The sequence below is a fragment of the Nilaparvata lugens genome, chromosome X, assembly GCF_014356525.2.
Source record: "Nilaparvata lugens isolate BPH chromosome X, ASM1435652v1, whole genome shotgun sequence".
Classification (NCBI taxonomy): Eukaryota; Metazoa; Arthropoda; class Insecta; order Hemiptera; family Delphacidae; genus Nilaparvata; species Nilaparvata lugens.
In genome coordinates this window covers 81,997,036-82,015,707 of record NC_052518.1, presented here as the reverse complement: position 1 = coordinate 82,015,707, position 18,672 = coordinate 81,997,036, and the positions used below count along the sequence as shown (strand labels likewise).

Genomic DNA, 18,672 nt, shown 5'->3' with positions numbered 1-18,672 from the left:
CAAATAAGTGGATTATGCATGTTTCTAGTGGTATCTTGGAGTAGGCCTATTTCTGTAGTATTCATTGTTCTACAAAAGATGACATAAAAAAGAAATATTTCCATTCAAAAATATTCTTGTCTCAATCATTATGAGATATATGGATGGAATGATTATTACATTATTACGCGTGTAATTCAACAACATACATTTAATTTGTTAGATAAATCTCCTCAATATTAATAATTGATGAACATACACGACTGGAGTGTTTGTTAACAATCAGTAAGCCTAGTATTATATCACATTATCAACTTCTCACAAAAATCGTAGTTTAGGCTTTAGGGGAAATATTATATTATGCGATAAATTCTTCAGTATCAAGAAAATCTGCAATACGTATCAAAAACGTGATCTGTATCATTTATATAAATTCCAATGGTATATTTGTAAAAATGGCACTTCGCACAGAGCGAGAAAAAAATGCTCGGGAGGGAGCGAGAACAATGACAGCGACAGAGCGTCCGTCCTTATTAGCCGTGGAAGACTTTGTCTCCGAGACTCTGTCGTTCACGGTTGATAGGGCCCTTGCAGGTACAGGCATAATGTACGTTTGATTAAAATAATAAAATTTCTTCGCGAAAATCTCTATTATTAAGGAAAAAAACCAGCTTGATTTGATGTAAGCTTTATAAAAATATATAGTGATTTATAAAACTTCATACCTCTCCACTTCTAGATTCAGATGACATTCTTGGCACCTTTGTTGTAATTTTTTTTTTACGATTACGATCTTTGTGATGATTTACATTTTCTTTCAGTAACTCCTTCCTCCTGACACCTAGACACAAATGAAGCAATGAATCAGTCATCAAGGTTAAAAAGTTTTTTCAACGATTTAAAATAATTTAAAGACTACCTAAGCCTCTTCTATTATAAATTGTAAGAAAACAGAGAATGTGAAAAACCAGACACTAGAACGTGTTCTGTATACCCACAATAATTTTGCTTTAAGCAGAAGAATTATTTCAACCTATCAATATAATTGGTCGGCATCCAAGAACAATACAATTTTTCCTATTCATGAATTCAACGATTGCAATGTTTCTACTGGAAGTGCACCGTATAGGCGTACTGCTACAGTGCTTTTAGCAACAAGGAAGATCGGATTTACTGCATGTATACTTACTTGTCCGGACAGCAAACATAATACATTTTCCATACAGTGCTATTTTGAATTAGAATGATAGAATAAAAACCAATAGTAATTAATTGAACAAAAATAAATATTTTCTCCCAGTTTGTAATAATAAAATGAATTTTCAATATTGAATTTTCTATTATTTGTAGCGGTTTCATGTCTAGACGATAATATCATCCGTCGTCTAATTATTGTTGGTTTCATATTAATGAAACACAAATTAAGAAAGAAACGAACATTGCCGCCTTTAATTCCACACTATCATACGCTTATTGTTCAAGGTAGCTCGAATCTCTATCAACAGAGTGACAAATTGAAAGACGAATTTGAAATTAATTTTCAGTCTAGTTCAGTGAAGATATTTTTAATGAATACGCATTAATGGCATTATCAGTCAGGAAAAATCGAATCTCAACAATAATTAGGCTAATTCTTTAGAATTGAAGTGACCTATCACGATAGCCTAGAAGTAACCTACAGTGGACAAACTTACCTGTTTGAAACGCTTCTACGAGCAAACAATTGAAATTGAATGATAACTTAGTTCCAAAGCCAACATTGAATTTGATAACTGTTGAAATGTTTTCTACAAAGTCTAATAATTTTAGTAAATATGAAACTTTCGAACTCAAGCAACAAGAGTTCGTACTGTAATCATGGCGCATTATTTTCCTTTGACAGGTTGTAATTTATCACTTCATTTGCATCATTACAGTAAATTTTACGAATTAAACACTGGATAAACAATCACATACAAATAAACCAATAACTGAGAAAAATTCACAAATAAATTATTGTTTTCATATTATGTAGCCTAGTATTTTGACATGTTAGAAGCAGAATGCAACTGAGACACTGCAACATACGATTCTCTCATCTCTGTTGCTCGTACTTGCTGTTCTATCCTGCGGCAATGGCGCCTAAGAAAAAAATATTATCTCAATATAATATAATAGCTTCAACCAAAGTTAATCAATCAAAAAATGTAAATAATAAAATTTCATTTTTCTATGAATGATTTGTTGAAATCGAGTATCATATAAATTTGCAGATCAATGATGCCAGTGACTGGTCTACAGTTTTGTTGGGTTGGCAGTGAGTAAAGTAGGGTTATGCCTTCTAAAAAAGATAATAACAAGAGTATTCATAATAATGGCTATGGCTATTGGTTTAGCAAATTAGCATAACACATAAGCCTTCTGCTCTGGTTTCTGTACATAATCAAAATGAAATATTGACAATGTTTAAATGCTGGACATAATGAATACCGGTACGTGATAATAAGATTTCTTTCCAAAACCATTAAACAACGGATCATGAGATATATTCTAGTCTTTTTTGTGAGTGAACCTTTATGATTTGGATTAAAAGAAAATAGGTAAGTCATGACTTTACATGATTGTAGCATATCCCCGGTTTGTAGTTTACTTACTAAATAGTATATCGCTAGTATTTATTCTCACATCTAGGTCGTATATTACAATACGAATTCTCATTACCGGTATTCATGAATTGAAATATTCATGCATATCTGCTGTGAATCGTACCGTGAGTGTTCCTTAGTTTCCTATTAATCGTATTAACCTCTTGTACTAACATGCATATTACAGTAACTTTATAAAAAATGCAAAGAATCATGTTCCTTATATTGTATAATAGACATAGATTCTCAAGTGAATATTGGGAACAGTTCCGAAGCTTATCTGGTGTTCCTATAATGAAATTATCGATACATCAAAACATCATATATCACACAGTCTTCTCTTCAAAACTTGAAAGGTTCTGTTTAATAATGTTTTAAAGGTAAAAGAGTAGGTTATGGAGGTTAGGTTTTTGCTTTTGAATGACGATATTTTTGTATTATTCGAAATAGTGTACAGTTATTATCGTATAATTGTCACGATTATTTTGTAGCACAATTTATTAAATTGTGCTATGTTGATTGACAAGATTTTTATGTAGAATGTATTTATGATTTTATATTCTGACTATTCTAACCAGAACGATTGTTTCTGGCGAAGGTTATGGTTTCGTCTTCTGTCAATATAGTGGCGGCTGCATTGTTAAATTTTAGCGGAAGCCTACTATCTTCTTCACAACGTAATCCCTAAAACCTAACCTTACAACTCCCACTTATCGACAGTTGTTCAGAAGTTGAAACCATTATCTTCATCTGAATAAATATTTTTCTTTACAGTAGGTAATGTGATAATTTGATTTGTATTTTGATGCCTCTCGCAGGCAGGACAACATAAATTTGTGCTCGAAAATCAATATTGTTCAAATAATTTCGTACTCTATGGTCCAGGACAACAAAGCATTAAACTTATAGCTAATTGTGCGAAGATCATCTTCACCAAACAATATTTAATCTATAATAGAGCTAGGGTGAAATGTTTGCTCTTGTATAGTGTGATCTAAGCATAATATTTCTATGATATGTTCATAGATATAAGGAGATATCTCAATTCTTGGTAATAGGAGTGCGAATAGTGTCATTGAAATTTATGGAAATAATAATTCCACTGTCACTGATATGTGAGAATCCAGATCTATGATACTCGAAATCTAGCTCTGGTGTCTGACTAGGCTAGATTCTGACTTTCGGCTTCTTTGTTTATTGATTTTGCACAAAAAAATTAATGTATTTGAAGACCCTTCGCCTAGGTACTGAAAAATGATATTCAACAATACAGCAGTAAACATAAAAATGAATAAACCGTGGGACAGAATGTAAATTTTTTTTATTGTATTCGAAGACCATTCGCATACTGAACATGACTTTCAACAATACAACAGTAATCATAAAAATAATAATACAGATACTATAATAATTCAGTACAGAGACTAGAACGTGAATAAAAATAATGCACAATAAGTTAGAATATGTGTAATCACTTACATAACTTATTGGTTGAATCTTGAATACAAATTACTGATTATTCTATTATTACTGCTAAATATCAATACGAATCGCATTGGAATTGAATCTTAGAACTAATATAATTGAGCTAGGAAATAGTTATTTTTATTAGCTTATTATGGAAATAAATATAAATATATATCTTTTCAAAAATTATGTATTGTAACAGCTTACACCATAATCTTCTATGTAGATCCAATTATATGTATTGTTAATTTATTTGTCTAGTTGTGAAGCCGCAACTAACTTTAACAAATTTACGCGATTATTATTATTATTTTTAAATCTCAAATAACAATAAAACGTTTAGGAGTATTTAGAATTCTTGCGTGTCGGCAAATAAGGTGAAAATCGTAAAATTGTCACATTTTCACACAATTTTTGTCATGTGTTTACCTAAGTAGACATGTCCACCACCAACTCCTAAATTCTATGATTCTGGAGCATTGTTTTAATAACATTTACTTTGATTATAATTATAATATTGTTTTTATAATACATCACAACAAATCTATATGATGTTAGATACAGTCAGTTGGTTTTCTAGATCTAGATATAATGGCATTGTAGTTTTTATATTGTCCTTAAAAATAAACGAAACTTTATTGGGTTGAAAATTGTGCATTCAATATTCAATATTTTCAATCACAAAAAATCTAGTAGAGACATTGAACTCAATGTAAGCTTCTCTCATTGTAAATTGACCAATACATTAGTGGAATACTTACTCAAAGAATACTGGAGAAGGACTGGTATATTTTGAATGATTTTTGAGATTGTACTTGAATGAGCGCTAAACTAATTCAATTCTAGGCTATCAGTTTCAAGTTTAATATTGTTGAATGCTATATATTTCAGTCATGTATTCAGTGGATAATAATCAATTTCGTATTTACTTACCAATTTTAGCGATTTTTCCAAAATATATTCTCCAATCATTATGAAAGTTGAAATTATCCTCCTCAGTCAACTTGAGAAATGTTCAATTACAAACGAATGATAATCCTGATGATAACTGCATCCAGTCAAAACTATAATTGTTTACTTTGAAGTGTTGATAAGTTCAAATAAAGATAATAATTGCATGGATATGAACTGATTTTAAGTGTTTATCCTGGATAAAATATGTTATCGTTATTATTTTTGTAGTTACTCAAAGTACGAAGAAGAGTTTCAAATAAGTATACCGGTACTATTGACGACTTAAACTTCCGACTTAAACTATTAATATCTTTATTTGAACTTATCAACACTTCAAAGTAAACAATTAGGCTATAGTTTTGACTGGATCCAGTTATCATCCGGATTAAAATTGAACTTCCCAAACTTATCGAAAAGTTTTTATTAATATTTATAAATGAGTAATTTGCATGAATAAGAAGAGTTTTTATGTATACAAAATATGAAATTACTTGATAAGTGAGGAGATCTAAATTATGAACTCATAGTAATAATTGTTCCGAATAAATACTCTCCTATTACAAAAATCCAAGTGAAATAAAATGTTTTAAAACTATAAAATTCAATCAATCCCTCTATTTCAATAGATGCAATCAAGCAGACATTTGGCGTGTAGTAATTGTGCTCTTTTCTCTAATAGTGACAAGTGATTATTTTAAGCCAGCCAGCATTCTAGAATGAGTTTGGTATGCAAACTTTGGTTGCTCCTTGGCTCAACTAAGTTTATCTCCGACAAAAATCTAACCTGCATGTAATTGTTATTTACCTTCTTAGTTTGTAGTTAATACATGTTTTCAGCACAATATCGTGCTCATTATTGAATAGATTCATCTGATTATTACTGATAGTTCATCTATTCATTTCTGTGTGGGCTATGTATATGAAAATGCAGTTTAATGTTTAAGCTCTCACAAGTTTTTTATTTTTACAACATTTTTATGTCGATCGAAAAAAATATTCAAAACTTTGAAAATTGATTATGTTGATATTAATGTATTAATGATCATTGCAAATAATAATAATTCTAAAATTATTATTATTATTTTTTTCCAATGGTCCTTGCAAACACAGTAGACAAGAATTATTTTAAAAAGATTTATGAACTGAGTCATTTATGACAACGTTCTTTTCATTTGTTTCTTGCTAATTGAAGTTTCATTGCTTGAGGATCAAACATCTTAATGTTTTGTATACCGCTGATTTATTTCTATTATTTTTCAGCATATTATAAGTTATCAGGGGAATGACAATGGCAGTTCACGGGACAACTCCTAAAAGGAAAGAGATCTATAAATATGAAGCTCCCTGGCCTCTCTACTCCATGAATTGGTCTGTTAGACCGGATAGACGGTTCAGGTAAGTTTGTAGTTGATCTTGAATTCAATCACTGTATTCAAATCAAACAAAATCTATATCAAACTGAACAAGAATTTTATTTTGACCATTCAGGTTTGGCAAATTTTCAAACTATAACTTGTTAAATAACATTTATGATTTGTAACAGTAATTTATTGTGTAGTAGGAACTCAGGCTGGCCACTAACGGTAGAATGTGGCATGTTTATCATGCACACACACATACACACACACACACACACACACACACACACACACACACACACACCACACACACATGTTTTGTCATCAGCGAGAGGCTTCTAACATGAAATAAACAACCAATAACAATAAATAAATCACTGGAAAATTACACATTTTGATAGAAAAATAATTCAACCTCAAATAGAGCAGCGAAGAAAAAATAAACAACAAAAAATCGGAGATATAAAAACCCAACCTCAAAAATTTTGCTCAAAGCCTGTGATGACATGTGTATAATGCATGTCCTATCGTTAGTGGCCATCCTTATGTGAAGCATGAATTTGAACACAGTCACAGAGCTCATAATTTCATTTGTTGAGCCATTTTTATTAATAATTCAAGTAGAGAAATTCTGCAAAACTTTTTATAAGGATTATTAGTTTATTTGATGATTTTCATGAGGTTTATTTATTTAAAAATAACTAAATGCTGAATTATTTGATAATTTTTATGAGGCTTAGTTATTTAAAAATAACTAAATGCTGAAAATAACTAATGCTGAAAATAACTAATGCTGAAATATAAAAACCTTATTCAAGAATGAGAACCAACTAGACTTCACTAAGATCTTAGATAATGTCAATAATTAGATTGAAGTAAGAGCTTATTAAACTCATTGGATCGCAATAATTAGATTGGAGTAATAGCTTAGGTTTATTAAATTCTGATAATTATTTTTGATTATAAAAAAGTGTTAATTCAAATTCAAATTATCTAGAGCATCCCTTCACCCATTTTAAATTGAGATTACGTACACGAGAAGCTGCTTATTCAGCTACAGTTCTTTCAAGTTATAAAGTTGAAGTTGCCTAGTTTGATAGAATTTTTAGATGAGGAAAATCAGTTGTGAACTATTTATTTGAACAATATTCTATCAGAACTATTATTACAGAAAGACTATATTAATTACAAGCGTCTAATTATATATTATTAACTTTGAGTTTGTAAGTATTTTTTTTTAAATTAACCGATACTAGAATTGCGTTTGAAAATTTATTTACAGGTTGGCATTGGGAAGCTTTGTGGAAGAATATAATAATAAAGTTCAAATTGTTTCTCTCGATGAGGACACGTCGGATTTTATTCCTAGAGGTACATTCGATCATCCTTACCCTACCACAAAGATTATGTGGATACCAGACAGTGTAAGTAATATTTCATCCCGTTTTAATGGTGCTTCAATGCACTCTCATAAAATACAAAGTGATAAGCATCAAATTCTACAAATTAGTTCGCATCCAAACTAAATTAATTCACAATATAACATCTCATTTTGTAAATAATTTGATACTACAAAATTAGCCTACTCTTGTTATTTTTAATGAACTTTTCAGTCAAGGCAAGTGTTAATTTTCAGTGTTAGTAATTTTGGTAGTCTTCTACAGTATTATATTTATAGGCTTGAATGTCTGGGTCGTATTTCTCTATTTAGTCACGAGCAGGTGTAACCCGTGCACCACAAGGCTCTGTGAAAAACTCAAGTAGATTGAATTATAGTTTTACAATTCCATGCTGAAAACTAAAAGTATTATTCTATCAAATTTACTTGACAATAGAAAACATAGGATAATTATCTTTTATTTTGTCAAAAGCATGCAGATCATATTCATTGTAGTTGAACATTCTTAGCCCTAACTTCTCCCTCCTAGGATTAAACTAAAGGCAGCAATTCAATTGAAAAAAACTATAGTGGATGGACTCCAACCCACAAAACTTTTATTCACAAGTTTCGTTAACCCCCCCCCCCCCCCCAAGACCCAAGAGATCCAGTCGGGAAAGAGACTATTAGATTTGGTTTTTATCTGTACGTGAAGTTTGTATCACAAATTGGATAATTTTTTTTTTAATTATTAAATAAGAATTAATTGATTAATGTAAATGAAAATAGGCCTATTACCATCCTCAGTAAATTCAGAATTATTATGAAAAATGTCAAGTTATAGTTATAGTCAGTTCGGTACCGGTAGTTTAGAAGTGATGATGTGTCAAACATTTAGTTTTCATCCCGTACATGTTAATTTCAATTCTTTATTTTGAAAAATTGAAGAAAAATGAGATCAAAACATGATTTTATTTTGCAGAAAGGAGTATTTCCTGATTTATTAGCAACAAGTGGAGACTACCTAAGAATATGGAAGACTGAACCTGCCATTGGGGAACCTACTCTCCTCGAATGTATTCTCAATAATGTGAGTTAATATTTCAATTTGCTAAAGCAAATTCCTAGTTGTTGAGAACAAATAAATAATCGGTGTAATGTTTGATCAATCAGAAATAATTTGAATGGATGTAAGGAGAGTTTTTGTTTTTATTAACTATCACATTGTAATTTTCCAAGTAAATTCAAATTTTATTATTTTAATTTGTAGCTATTTTAATTTTATTATATTTATCTGTATCAGAACATTAGTAATGCATAGAAAATAACATCATTCTGTCGAAAGCATGGAAGAAAGAATGCTTTTAATTTTTCATGTACAACAGGCGTTCAATTTCATTTTAATACCTTTTAAAGAAAGGAAGGGACAGTCATATCAAATCATTCATACCTCCTTGCCCAACCCTGAATTTCCATTTATTTTGTAGCAATGTTTATTTGTATTGGTTACTTTCTCAAGCGGATAAAGTCTGAGCCAGTAATTTTCAAATAACTGGACATTTTGAATCCCATAACAGTAGAAATGGATCATTTTACCATCACCTTTCTTTTCAAGCAGACACTTTTTCAATCTTCTTACCTTAAATGTAACATGTTTAAATATCTTGAGTTGATCATTGAGAGTGAGTGCCGCTGTAATGGTCTCGACCACGAGTAGTTTTGTTTTCCTGCTGATTGAGTGATTGATTCTGTATTTCGTCTCTCTTTTCAATATGACGCCCAATAAACGTAAACAAGTCATTCACTTTCGACGTTCAAAAGTATATATAATTGAATCTAACTTTTCTTTATTTTATTTACGATAGGTTCTACTTTTCTCATTGTTTTCATAGCAAACAATAATAGCATGGTTTTGTTCATTATTCTCTCGTGAGCAGAAAAAGTATTAGAATGCTTCAAAATAAAGTTTCTAAATTTCTTTTCAGAATAAAAACTCTGACTTTTGTGCACCTTTGACGTCATTCGATTGGAATGAAGTAGATCCTAACCTTATCGGTACTTCAAGTATAGACACAACCTGCACAATATGGGGATTGGAAACTTCACAGGTATGTTCACCTATCACTAAAGCTGCCATATCTCACTTGATATTCGTTCAATCTATCAATCGATTTGTGATTGAATTTACTAAAAAAAGTTATTCTTGTAATTTTTTTTGTAAAATCGATGATTTTTTGTTATTCAAGAAATACAATTTTGAACGGCCGCCATTTTGTTTTATGAATTTTTGTTAACGAACATGTGTTAGTGACTTGAAATTAAAACTCTGTCTAGTTTTCATAAATATTTGTGCAAAGTTTCACCTCCATATTTAGAAAAACAAATATTAAGTAAAAACAACAAAATAGCGGCTGTAACTAAGGACTTTCGGACAGTTTGAAAATATTAAGTTATGTTTCGTACCCAGGAACAATGCCCTAGAATATTGGTAGGAGTTCGGAAACACTCTGTATAGATTCTATATATCCATATAAACCATAGATTGTGTGTAATGAGAGCTGTTGTCAAGGTTTTTGTTAACATCATTTGATTAGAAACCATGATCTCTTAAACATTTATGAGAAGCTTTTCACTGCACATTCAATCTCTTCATATTCTTCTTCAGTTTTTTCAAATTCCTGAGAATGGCTCATCTTAGTTTTACAATTGAAAGTGAATCGAACGACATTGCTGATTCGTCTCGATTTGATCACTTATTGAGAAACTCTTCTTTAACTTACTACTTCGGTTAAACTGATAAATCACGTCCTAGTTATTTTCGATCGGAATTATCTTTATTTGATGTATGAAAATACTAACATGCTACTTGGCATATCAAGTGTTTTTTCTCAGGATTATAAGTTAGGTAGATGAGTCAGGGTGTTAATGACCTCAGATGTTGCGAAATTTTTATTTTAAGCTCTCAGTATGACTATGGGCCGTATGCAGATGCATATTGGTTTTAACTGTGTCTAGAATAAACGCGTTAAAACCACCAATCGGTATGCTGAATAGAAAAAAACGAATTGAACGTTTAGTTTTAATGGCTTTATGTATCACAACTATGAATCGGGTGACCTGATTCCTCATAGGCCTATATCAATTCAGAATTTAGAAACAGAACGAAAACATTAATAATTTTGGCATTGAACATATTATTATGATTTGGTGAGTATTTGTAAAGTTGGGAGACGTATGAGAGAAATGAATGTTAACAATAACAAATTATTTTTCAAGCTCTTGAAAAATTTATTTTGTGAGATTGATTGTAAACAGTGAGCATTGATTGGATGGGAAGCATTAATATGTTGAATATGCTGACAGTTCTCGCATAGCTGGATCTCGCTACATTTATGAAGTCTGCAAATACATTAAAAAATCAACTCTCTCGATTCTCTTCGTTAACTGTCGACTAAATTGTGTATTATCTTGAAAATAAACGTCAAGTATGAAAACTTCACTATTTTGTAGATTATTATTTCAAATCATTTGGATTGATTGTAATTTCAATTAATTGCTGTATTATAATTATTAATTTTTCAATTGTGTGTGCTTTGCTGAAAGTAATATTGTGAATGGTGACTTACAGATGGTGGGACGTGTGACTATGGTTGCTGGTCATGTAAAAACTCAGCTCATCGCCCATGACAAAGAAGTCTATGACATTGCTTTCAGTCGTGCTGGAGGCGGCAGAGACATGTTTGCATCAGTTGGTATGTAAAATGTTCAAATGTCTAAAGAATAATTTATTAAGGGAAAGTTGAATGTGGTGTTCTGAATAAACAGTATACCAATGGCTGATACTGGGTCAGTAATGGGGAGGTTTGTTCTTAGGTTTTTGTTATGAACACAGAATCATAACCAATATCACTGAATATCACCAACCCCTTTTGAATAAAATGAGAAAATTGGAGAGAATTTGAGTAAAATTTTTTATACATTGTTGATTGCCATAATAATAATAATAATGATTCACTTATCACTTACTCTATTGTGACGGGAATGAAGCATTGCTATACTACATGAATGAACAGGCATATGTGACTAGTGCTCAAATCAACTGATTGGTTCCGCCGATCAAGAAAACATTCCTTAGCTTTGTCTGTTGGAATAATATAATTTTTTTACCACTTTCTGAAATATTTAACTCTGTGACATGGGTAGGATTTGATTACTTATTTTATTAGTTGATTTTCTGGGTATTAGATTTTAGATTTTTAAGGAGAAAAGAATCTGATATTAGAGTAACAATTTCCATAGTTGGACTTTGGTGAGAAACTTTTATTTAGTGAGTAAGTAGTATTATTGTAGCTAAAATAAGATTTTGCTAACCAATGTCTAAACGACTCTGAGAATTCACAAATTCAGGGATATTTGTTAGTTCTCACGGATGTGACGGCGCCACGAGGCAAGGTTATGGCGGATCTTTGGTGGTCTGTAGATATTCTCACAGACGAATATTGTAGACTTGGCAAGTACCCGGCTCTCGTGAGAACCGACTCCTCTACGAGCAGTAGTAGGGCCTTCTGGCACACTGACGTGGAGAGGGGGAAGTTTTCCGGACGGAAAACTACCAGTCGTTAGACAACCGAGATATCGAGCGCATCAAAAATAATATATTTTAAAATGTGGAGTTAGTTTCGGTTAAGTTTCCGGCATCATGATAGGCATGAGTGTCCTGTGTATTGGGATTACAGTGGGAGTGATAGCTGTGGGTGAGTGCCAAAATTATACCTCTATAAAAACTCACCCGACCGAGTCCCTAATCAGTATTCATTCGTAATATTCGTAAAGCTTTCATATATGATTAGCAAAATCTTATTGGTTGTAGTTCTCTTTAGAATTAAACTTTTGATACTATGTACAGTTTATTTTGTTTTCAAATCTCAAATGGAATAATGAATAAATTAACTAGGTAGCAGAATGTTGTTGTTACTCAAGTTCCCATGACTCCTTTAAAGAAGTTAGAGATCGTCTACCCCCATCTGGGGCAGGTTACAACTCTCACAGAATTCCAGATATCCGATGATTGTTCAAAATATTCTATTCTAGAATATTTCAGAGGATTTGAAGGATATTAAAAGGTGCTTTGCTAGTATAATGCAGTTTTGCGACAAGTGATTTAGTGACATTTCAAAACGTGTACGGTATTGTAATACTGAACAGTGTGAATTGTATAACCTCAGTGATATTCAAATTGGCCACTGCGTTAAAAGAGTTCATCATCTGTGTTCTGTTCCTCATTGTTTCTGTTTTACTAGTTTTTGTTCACTTGTTGTGTTTGCTTCTTCGTTTCCGTTCGTAGTTTTATGAATCAATAAAGACTAACCTAATTGAAAGTGTTGCCAGTATTATTCTTCAATTTGAAAACCCGTAACACTGTCTTAAATATTTTATATTCAACGTTGACAAAATCTGTTTATTCTATTAAATTATTAAGTCTCATAATCAATATGAAATATTTATATATTTTTTCAATATGTAGGTGAGAAAAATGAAATTCAAAAACATTCAGATTTCAGGATAGAATCTAGAGCCCTCAGTAACTTGCAAGATTTCAATTTTTAATCAAAGTTCTTTAAAATATTGAGTTATATTTCAATCAAAGTTATAAATAATCAATTCATCGTAATTTTATTGAAATATCGATTAAAATAACTAATGTAGGTTACAAAATCTTGAATAACCTTTCAAAATGCAACCAAACTATAGTGTTCACAACAATTATTGTTGTTCGAAATTAAGATTGGTGGTTAGAAATCAATATTATAGTGATTAAAATCGGAAATTTGTACAGTCGCTACTAAAAGACATAGTCAGAAATCTTCTATACATGACAACACTGGACGGCTTGTGTCAGTCATGAGTCATTGGAAACTGCCTTGTGTAAGACAAAATTAGCAGACTCCATTTAAACAATTCTGACTATTTCACGAGAATAGCACATAGCACATGGTAGCATACTGCTACTACCTCACTCGAATATTATATTCATTAGCATCGTGTAAATGCGCCATTAGTTTAACTTGAACTTGAATACGTAGTAGATGGGTCGCATCCTGTGTCCGGTAAAGTAAATATATTATTCTCCTGAGCTTGGACTGTTTTCGTACTGGCTTGGCCTGGTTGGGTGGGAATAGTACCATTAGAACTCATGGGAATAATACCTTCATTGTACCGGACATATTCACTGTTATGTGGCAATCCAGCTTTAATAGTTGAGCAGCACAATATTAACTTGCCTGGCCGGCTGAAACAAAACAGTTGATTCTGTTGGTGTAACCTTGAAAGTGTATTTCTCTAATTTCAAAACAATGAATCAGAATTTGTGTTTTGAAGAACACATATTTATGTTGTGTAACCACTCCACAAAGTACAGTGTTGAAGTGTAAGTTTTTATTCAAACCTTAGTTCTGTAAGTTGAATTGCTCTTCTGTTGGAATACACTATATAGGAAATCAATTTTCTTAATTAGTACTTTGTTTCTCCCGGCAAGTTTTCTAAATTAGCTCATTTTCTAGCTTGATAATTGATGTCACAGCCGTCTAAGCTATTTTCTGAATGAATTTGTGTGACAGGCGCTGACGGCTCAGTGAGAATGTTTGACCTGCGTCACTTGGAGCACTCCACCATAATCTACGAAGATCCTCAACATACACCTCTTCTGAGACTCGCCTGGAACAAGCAAGATCCCAACTATTTAGCGACTGTAGCCATGGATGCTTGCGAAGTTATCATTTTGGATGTGAGAGTTCCTTGTACTCCTGTTGCTCGATTGAACAATCATAGGGCCTGTGTCAATGGAATAGCATGGGCTCCTCATTCTTCCTGCCACATTTGTACAGCAGGTAAAAAATATTTTTTATGTTTATATTTTATTCTTCTTCCTAGTTTTAACTAGTCAAATAATTAACTAGTTAATGAGTTCTAAAAATTGAATACAGGTAGTGGTTATGGCTTATGTGATAATTATTTGAACAGGAAAAATGCATGAATAATTGTCAAAGAATATATAATAAGCGCGAAGCGCGAGTATATAATATAATATAGTATATAATATATAACATAGAATATATTGTATTATACTAGAATAATAAGTTCTATTTTTCTGGTTTTAAATTTTGTAAAATTACGTGAAAATTTTTCAATTATTAGTGATTTGAGTGTAATATTTTTTTTCTATCCAGTTTCTCAACCTTCAAAATTCAAAACTCTTAGTTTCTGTTGTTTTTGAGTGAAAAAGAACTAAGTTTCAGAAAAGTGGAATCATAACCTCATTTCAGACTTTTAAATTATTATCTAAATTTGGGAGAGAAATAGTATCCTTAGTTTTTCTATTCCATTCAGTGTTTCTTGCAGTGGCGGCTCGTCCTATGTGTTCAATGGTTCATTGAACCCCCAGAATTGAATCAACTTCCTATACAATGATGAATTTGCAACTCAAATAATTATATTTTTATTTTATTCTCATTAAATTACATCACAACATTTTTCATCTACGTAAACTTAACGTTGATGTTTTGCTGCCGGTGCCTGAGATCCCGGAGTGGCTTGCTTGATACAGCACCGAATGGGATGACGGGACGCGTGGAGGTGGAAAGCAGTGTTCATTCCCCGATGTGAACCCAAAAACAGTGCTGGGTGAGGTAGTGGAACGGAGGAGGGGAATCAGTTTGCTAGCACGGATTTGGTTCACAATCCTGTCTGAACCAATTTTGCACGAGTTCATCCGAGAGTAGCCGAACCTAGCCGAGGCAAGTGAAGCATTCGGTAAACCTCGGAATGAATCGTGAATATTCGTGATACGGATTCAGTAGCAGGGCCATCTTGAACATAACCAATAAATTCAAATTTGGTGGCAGTAAACAGTAAAAAAGCGGTAAACAAGAAGTAGAAAGCGTGACAGTTTTGAGGTTATACGATATGATTTCGGGTATATATATTATACTGTATACAGTTGTGATAGATTTCACTGTATTTTTCGTTGTATAAATTGTTTTTGCGTGTAGAAGAATATAGTAATTTCTAGTGTGTTTCGTGTATTCGTGAGTATTTCTAGTGTGTCCATTTTCTTTTAGTGAGAGTGTGAATATAATTTATTGTGTTACCGTAACAGCATTTTGATGAAGAAATATGAATAAGGTTCAGTATTTGTTAAATACAAACAATATTGATATTGAGGGTAGGTGTAAAATAAAACATAATGGTGACAAACTCCCGAAGTAAAAATCAAACAAGAAAAATATGAACAGGAAAAAAAATTTATATTTGTAGAAAATATGCTCAATCTTTGGGGTGTAATTCCTTAAAATTATTATTGATCACCTTTACACTTGATTATGCTCAATACTCTATATCCTCTTGACCTTTCTCTCCAATAGATCATGAGGTTGAACCCCCAAGCTAGAAGATCACGAGCCGCTACTGGTTTCTTGTAAAAATTAGAATAAAAGAATAATAATAATAAAAAAGTTGAGTAAAAAATACTGAAATGCTTAAGCAAGTATGTTATGCATAATATGATCGTAATGAATCTATTATTCATTATGGTATCTTAGCTTGGGCGGCGCCACAAAGACTGTCTTTAATCCCTTGGAAGTAACTCAAAAATCTATTCTTAAAACAGCATTACTGAAAAATAGTAGGTACTCTAGTGAAACCCTATTCAATGAGTTTAAAGTATTTAGTATTAATCAGATGTATATTCGATCCTTACATCTACAAAAATAAAAGTCACAAGGCGTCAAGTCACACGACCTTGGTGGCCAATGATGATCGGAATTACGAGAAATGACGCGATCCTGAAACCGTTCATTGAGCAACACAATTGTTTCGCGGGCAGCGTGGCATGTGGCACCATCCTGCTGAAACCACAACTCGTCAATGTCTATTCCATCCAAATGAGGCCATAAAAACTCCCTAATCATCGAACGGTATCGGTCTCCATTCACTGTCACTGCTTTACCTTCCTGGTCTTCGAAAAAATAAGGGCCGATGACGCCACCTGACCAAAAGCCGCACCAAACTGTCACTCGCTGTGCATGCATTTCTCTTTCTGAAATGATGCGAGGGTTTTCTGAACCCCAAATACGGCAGTTCTGTTTATTAATGAAACCGTTCAAGTGGAAGTGCGCTTCATCACTGAAGATGATTTTGTTTGCGAAGCTGTCATCCTCCTGCAGTTTTCCCAATACCCAGTCGACAAACTGTCGTCTTTTCTGGTGATCTGTCACTTTCAAATGTTGCGTCAACTGTATTTTGTAGGGGTGACATTGGAGATCGTACCGAAGAATTCTCCGTACAGAAGAACATTTCAATCTCAATTGCTGAGCACGGCGACGAATTGATTTCGCTGGGCTAACAGCAACACTGTCACGAACTAACGCAATGTTCTGCTCAGTTCGGACAGAACGACGACGTCCAGGACTTTTAAGGTCGACTGTTGAGCCCGTCTCAAAGAACTTTTTCATGAGTCTGCGAACTGTTGATTCATTCGGTGCTTCATTTCGTCCTAGAGTACCGCGAAGTAGCCTGACAGTAGCCGCATAACTCTCTCCATTCTGATAGAACGTTTTGACGATTAACACTCGTTGCGCACAAGTAAACTTCTCCATGGTTAGACACAGACTGCAAGATCTAAAGAAATACGATCAGAATTGACAATCGGAATGTTACCAGAAATAGAATCGAGGTCACGCATTGTTGCCAACCGATAAACGAAAATTTACCAGCCGTTTAAAAACCGGCGCTCTATTTGAATGACCCTATTACGCATACTAAAAGCAATATCAAGATAAGACTTGTTTTTGAGAAAAGGCTTTTCAAAATGAAGGATTTGTATTTTAACTTTAATAAAATTCGAAATCTTTTTCCAATTCAAAATTAATTTAGAATTTTCTAATTCCCACTCGGCTACGGCAAATCCTGGTCTTCCAACTATCATGTATTCATACTATAAAATTCTAATATTTAGTTTCTCAAGTGAACAGCAGTGAAGTATGAATAGTAATGATCGATATCATTAACTTTTAGGGTAAAATTAGCTTATGAAGATTTAATGAGTGTCCTAGAAACCGGGAATAGATCTATTGTTTAGAAGAATACTATTAAAACCGTAAACTTATACTTTAGAACTGTAAACTATTCACTTTCAATTATAATTGATGATTTATTATTTTGTAACACAGGTGACGATCACCAGGCACTCATATGGGATATTCAGAGAATGCCAAGAGCAATTGAAGATCCCATCCTCGCATATACAGCTGCCGAAGGCGAAATCAATCAAATCCAATGGGGAGCCACCCAACCAGACTGGATTGCCATCTGTTACAACAGAGCATTAGAGATTTTACGAGTCTGATCATTTTTATACCTCAGGTAAACATAACTTTTTCCAAACAAAATATCGTTTTTCTGATCATTCTTATGACTTCTAAAATTTACCTGCTGTAACATTATAGAAATGATAAAGGAATATCTGAATAATGATCATTGTTGAAAGGGAATGGAGCATGAACTTGTTCCAATTGAATGTTTGAAAATGTTGTGTTTTAAAAATAATAACAGAGAACGTGATCATTGACTAGTGAATTGCTGCTAGCAAATATTTTCGTATCTTTCACTACTAATTCCGCACTTACGTCTCTGTGCAAATTTATTGAAGTCGATTATAACAATTCATCATTTAAAAAATTCAACTCATTTTCAAAGATTTTCGAAAATTCGTCAACTTTATCAGTGCACACTTGTCTCCTGAAAAACTATATCAATGTAATGTTCTTCCAGTCACGCCAAAACCTATTGTTTTTTTAATGATTATTTTTATTTGTAAAAATATTTCTTTTATTTGGCAATTAATTAATTATTCATT

General features: G+C 32.4%; 2 protein-coding genes across 2 annotated transcripts in view; one reads left to right on the top strand and one right to left on the bottom strand.

The window, feature by feature from the left end:
• Window positions 1-2,068, bottom strand: part of LOC111050170 (lysine-specific demethylase RSBN1L) — a 31,315-nt gene extending 29,247 nt beyond the window's left edge. The window contains exons 1-2 of the mRNA XM_039441728.1: window positions 1,674-2,068; window positions 705-820 (exon numbers count right to left, since the gene is read on the bottom strand). Of these exons, the coding sequence (XP_039297662.1) occupies window positions 705-820; window positions 1,674-1,845 (288 nt within the window). The 5' untranslated portion in view covers window positions 1,846-2,068. The remainder of the gene's footprint in view (window positions 1-704; window positions 821-1,673) is intronic.
• Window positions 2,069-2,299: 231 nt separating this feature from the next.
• Window positions 2,300-18,672, top strand: part of LOC111050171 (DDB1- and CUL4-associated factor 7) — a 20,911-nt gene continuing 4,538 nt past the window's right edge. Inside the window, exons 1-8 of the mRNA XM_022336442.2 lie at window positions 2,300-2,558; window positions 6,285-6,419; window positions 7,665-7,806; window positions 8,743-8,850; window positions 9,746-9,868; window positions 11,389-11,512; window positions 14,378-14,647; window positions 17,987-18,179. Coding sequence (XP_022192134.1) covers window positions 6,307-6,419; window positions 7,665-7,806; window positions 8,743-8,850; window positions 9,746-9,868; window positions 11,389-11,512; window positions 14,378-14,647; window positions 17,987-18,162 — 1,056 coding nt within the window. The 5' untranslated portion in view covers window positions 2,300-2,558; window positions 6,285-6,306 and the 3' untranslated portion in view covers window positions 18,163-18,179. The remainder of the gene's footprint in view (window positions 2,559-6,284; window positions 6,420-7,664; window positions 7,807-8,742; window positions 8,851-9,745; window positions 9,869-11,388; window positions 11,513-14,377; window positions 14,648-17,986; window positions 18,180-18,672) is intronic.